The 5,280-nt window shown below is 33.2% G+C and overlaps 1 protein-coding gene across 1 annotated transcript; it reads left to right on the top strand.

Annotated features, from left to right (window-relative positions):
• Positions 1-485: 485 nt before the first annotated feature.
• LOC125845506 (uncharacterized) lies at positions 486-2,088 on the top strand. Its single transcript, XM_049525021.1, has 2 exons — positions 486-681; positions 1,177-2,088. Exons 1-2 carry the CDS (start codon positions 628-630, stop codon positions 1,831-1,833), a joined length of 711 nt encoding a protein of 236 aa, XP_049380978.1. The 5' UTR covers positions 486-627; the 3' UTR covers positions 1,834-2,088.
• The last annotated feature ends 3,192 nt before the right edge of the window (positions 2,089-5,280 follow it).

Here is a 5,280-nt window from a genome sequence, read left to right as displayed (position 1 = left end):
TGTTCTTAACCTTTGTCATGAGAAGGATGTTATAGAAGTAGAAACCAATTTTCAATTTTTCATAAAGACTTGGAAAAGTAAAGATGGTTGCAAGTTGCTCTAATAAGTGCATAAATCATCTTAACCAGTCAAATTTTGTAGAAATAGCTTGTGAGATTTCTAGTTTGCTTTCGTAATACATCCTTCTATCGAGGATTTATCAGAAATAGTTTTTATTCCACAAAGATCAGGATACATTCCATCTTCTCCAAACCTCACTTATGTAATTACACTGAATAATAACATGTTGTTGTCGTCGTCGTAGTAGTAGGTTGTGAGGTTTTTTGTACCCAAAGTGTTAATTTTAAAAACTTATTGTCCTTTATTGGCAATTACACAAAGAAAAATGTTCCTTTAGAAAAACATAGTGCTAAGTGAGAAAATGAGCAACACAGTGTCAAAAAGTAGTCCTTAAAAGGGAGCAAATCAGAGCAACCTAACAAAGTAACAATACTACTTTCCTTTTCTCCTTTCTCTCTTCACACCACTTTGTCTTTTTAAAAAATAAAAATAAAAATTTCTTACTTCTATAGACAAAATAAACCAAAATTCTTCATAAATTTAACTAAATTTACTGGACTTTGGGTTATGGATAACCAAAGAACTACTCTTCTTAATTGGACTTACTTCTGCCAAGGCAAGGTTAGCATAGTTTCTCACTACTCTACATTTTTTTGCATATTCAATTCATCTTGTTTTTGAGATAATGTATGACCATTTGGAATTTTCAGAACAAAATCTTGATGGGGTTTTTCTTTTCTTGAAATTTGAGAACAAAATCTTAGAAGAGCTTTCTTTTCTTGAAATTTTAGAGCAAAAACTTAAAAGAGCTTTCTTTTCTTGAAATTTTAGAGCAAAAATGTGCAAAGAGTTCTCTTTTCTTGCATTTGGGAGCTAAATGTTGATGGGGTTTTGTTTTCTTGAAATTTGACAGCAAAATCTTGAAAAGGGTCTCTTCTCTTAGAATTTGGGAGCAAAATGTTGATGGGGTTTTGTTTTCTTGAAATCTGATAGCAAAATCTTGAAAGGGGTTCTCTTTTCTTGCATTTGGGAGCAAAATCTTGAAAAAGGGTCTCTTTTTTTGGAATTTGTAAGCAAAATGTTGATGGGGTTTTGTTTTCTTGAAAAAAATTTCAGGGCATGGATGAGCTAAGTCAGACACTGTTGCTGACAACAATGGAGCTGGAGAACACCAGGTTGAAAGCTCAAGAAGAGCTAAAAATCAGAGAAGATGAGATAAACCAGCTTAAAGATTTGTTAAACAGAACCATCAATGAGAAAAATGAAGCTCAAGAGAAATGCCAAAAACTAATCTTGGAAAAACTTGTGTTTCAGCAGCAACAGCAGCAACATCTGGTGTTTCAACAAACAGGTCCATTATCTGGTGTTTCATGCATTGAAGATGAACCAATTCTAAACAGAACATTTTCATCTTCTGATTGTGATGAAAGCATTGTTTCATCCCCACAAGAAAAAGAACATCAACAACAACAACAAGATTTGCCTATTCTTATTGACAAACCATTACCTGAAAATGGAAAATTTTTACAAGCTGTAATGCAAGCAGGACCACTTCTACAAACACTCCTTCTTGCTGGTCCTTTACCTCAATGGCGCCACCCCCCACCCCCAATGGACTCTTATGAAATCCCACCACCCCCTGTGGTTATACCATGTGAAGATCCAATTTTTAATGTTTTTAACAACTGTGGAAGACTAAACAAGAGAAGGGGTAGTGGTGTTCTTTTTGATGATTCTAACATTGGAAACAAATACCAAAGGGTTGTGCTTTGAGTTCCCAATTGAAAAAAGATACAATTTTTGGTACTAGTAAGAAAAAAATAACTGATTTTTAGAAAATTTTGTACAAAATTGAAGAGGTTTGGTTTAGGAAAGTGAGTGAGGGAAAAGAAGAAAAGATTATTGTTTTGAGCTATTTTTAGTTTTTTTTTTTTTTTTTTTGGTTTTTGGTTTGGCTAGTAATAGTATGTTGGTTGGATTGTCTCTTTCCTTCAATATTATTATAATCATTTAGAGTTTGATGAGTAATCTTTTTTCTCTCCATCATGATTCTTGATGTAAAATTTGCTTAATTGCATTGTCTAGTGAGTTCACTCTCTTTCTTTTGTTTAGATAGCTAGAGAAGTGAAATCCAGTCTCAAGATTTTTCCACTTCACCCTCGTACGAGGAGGATCGAGGAGGATCAATAACGTTCTCACTTAATCTTTTAGTGTGACTTGAACCTTCGAAAAGTGAGGATCAACAATGTTCAACCTATTGATTGGTAGTGAATCCTCCTCCTCCTTGCATTTTCTTGGTATTTTCTTTCTTATTTTCTTAGATAATATGGAAAAGAGAGAAGTGGAATCCAGTCTCAAAAATTTCCACTCTTCACGAAAATCAATAGTATTCTCACTTGTTCTTTATCGTGATATGAACTCTCTCAATTAGAGAGAATCAATAATGTTTTCACTTATCCTCAAACTTTTAACTTATCGATGATGGTAGAGGTGTTCAATTGCTTGAACAAGCCGCACTTGTTGAATGAAGATATACTCAATTCCAAGATTCTTTAATACATGCTTGGTTCCTTTACTATAACCACCAATTCCTAGGGATTCTTTTTTTAAAAAGAGGGAGAGCGTTACTAGGTCATTCATTCTAGTACTATCTTATTTCAAATACACTTAACTTCAGAATTTTGATAAAAGTTTGATGTGTTAGTATTGAATATTGATATGATATACATGGATTCCCTTTCCTTCTTCCCCTTTTTGAATTAGGAAAAGCTTAAAAAAAATCATATACATGTTGAAAGGGAACTATTTCTTTTTCCCCTTCTCACTCTATTCAAGAGAATCACCAATATTTTCATTTACCTTTCAACTTGAACCTCTAATATGTCTATCTACAAAAATGTTTAACCACCATAAACAAACCTCATTCGTCTAGACGAAATTACTAGCTTTTCTTGATTTTTTTTCTTTTTGGGAGGGGGGGGCTGTTTGGGGTGTGGACTATGGAGTTGTTAGAGAACAGCAACCAGAAGGATCTAAGGTCTCAACCTTGTCTGGTGAGTGAGTAATTGAGTGGGAACCCACAAATCAAAATTAGGATCTACTACTCTAATATAATGTTAAAAACTAATTATTTAAATTTGATTTGATGTACTCCTATCTCTTTATTTTTAAATCAAATTTGATTTGATGTATCTCTCTTAATCACTCTCTCTCTCTTTCTACCTTTTCTCTTAAATTAATTAATTAATTAAGAGAATCTTTTCTTTTTTTACAAGATTATGATCTTAAACACAACAATTATGAGGGGTAGTTTATCATATCAAACCCCACAAGAAGAACCAATGACGTATTTGCTCAATTTCGTATAGTTTAAGAGGATACTTCAAATCTTTTTCACTAAATATACTTTAAGAACATATTTAACCTTTTCTTTTGTTTATAATAGTAATAGTGTTTGTACTAATTTACATCTATCGATATAATAGTACCTGTTAACTCATATCAGCATGAGCATCGAATAACTCTGGTCATTGAAAATTATGCATAGGAAAGAGATGATTATTAAGCAAAGTGATGTAAATTTACACCAGTAAAATTCAAAAGTAATAGTTCCAAGTCTTGATTGTTTTGGAATTCCAAGATAACCTATCGTAGCTATAATCTCTGTCACATCTTCTATCTTTCATTCTTTCGAATGAGCACAAACCTCAAATACTGAATTATTTGCTTTCTTTAGCATACATAGGGTGTGATTTGTATGGAGAATAATTTTTTTTTAATACATGCATATTCAAATTTGACCACATTAATTGAATCATCACAATAATGTTTTATTTCTTGAAAAAGTAACAAAATGTGGACAAAAAGAGAAGCAAGTTTGAAGAAAATTAAATTGACCATTTTAAATGACCAAATTACGTAGAGGAAATTTATTTTCTTTGTTCAGGTAGACTCCCATAAATCTAACATATCTTGTGTAAAGCTTAAACACAAAGTGCTTACAACTTGCAAGTTTGAAAATGATTGATATGTACATGAATCGTGGTGAGATGGTTCTCGAGTTCGAACTTCTAGGAATGGAAAAAATCTTATCGGAAAACAACTGTCCCAAAAATAGACTCTAAAATGCGCGAATCTCAATTTAATCGAGCCTCAATATGGATATCCAATATTCTTGCAGTATAACAACATTAATTGAATTATCAGAATCACAAGACATGTTGAAGAAATCTAACAACAAGATGTGTTTTTTCAAGTTTGAAAGTGATGGTGATATTTCGAGACACCTACACATCGCGTAAATGTCCCTTTTTTTCTTTCTGTAACAGCGGTGTCCGAGCTAGTCTCAACACGTCTCAATCATTTTACACTAGATACCTACTACTTTCCACCAACAGAAAAAGAAAAAAAAAGACCAAATTCTAGTATACATCAAGGACCATTTTTATGTTAAGCGATATATAATATCACTATCGGATAACTCTGTCAACCAAACGCTTAAATAATCCCATGGGCCTTTTTGAGTCAAAAGACCAGACCTTTTTATGAAAAACATGTCAACATACTAACATGTTGTTGCACATTACATATTCCTTTGTTGTTAAGACGCCCATATGGTTCACTAACACCTAACAATCACATGGAAATTGGAATAATAATAATAATAACAAAACAAGGGTCAATTTTTATGTCTTAAAAGATCATTCAGATGTATGATCTAAGTGTAATCCCACCCATGGGGTCTAGGGATGATGGGGTCTACACAGACCTTATCCCTATCTTGTGACCGTAAAGAGGTTGGCAAATAGACCCTCGACTCAAGTAAAGCAAAATAAAGCAGGTTCGAAAAGGAAATACAAATCTAGGATTCTCATCAAGGGAGTGTGAGGTGTGTGCAAACTTCACCCTCATTTTGTGATGGTAAATACATTTCTCATAGACTCTCCGCTCAAGTAAAGCAAAACAAAGCAGGTTTGAAAATGAAATACAAATCTAGGATTCTCATCAAGGGAGGTAAAGGTGTATACAGACTTCACCCCTTATCTTGTGACAGCTAAAACGGAATAGATCCTCGGCTCAAGTAAAGCAAAATAAAGCAGGTTCGAAAAGGAAATACAAATCTAGGATTCTTATCAAGGGAGGATGAGGTGTACACAGAATTCACCCTTTATCTTGAGACAGTAAAGATGTTACTAATAGATCCTCGGCTCAAGTAAAGCA

Source organism: Solanum stenotomum, chromosome 11, assembly GCF_019186545.1.
Source record: "Solanum stenotomum isolate F172 chromosome 11, ASM1918654v1, whole genome shotgun sequence".
Classification (NCBI taxonomy): domain Eukaryota; kingdom Viridiplantae; phylum Streptophyta; class Magnoliopsida; order Solanales; family Solanaceae; genus Solanum; species Solanum stenotomum.
Note: the sequence above shows the minus strand (reverse complement) of the source record. Positions and strands in the feature narration are given on the sequence as shown.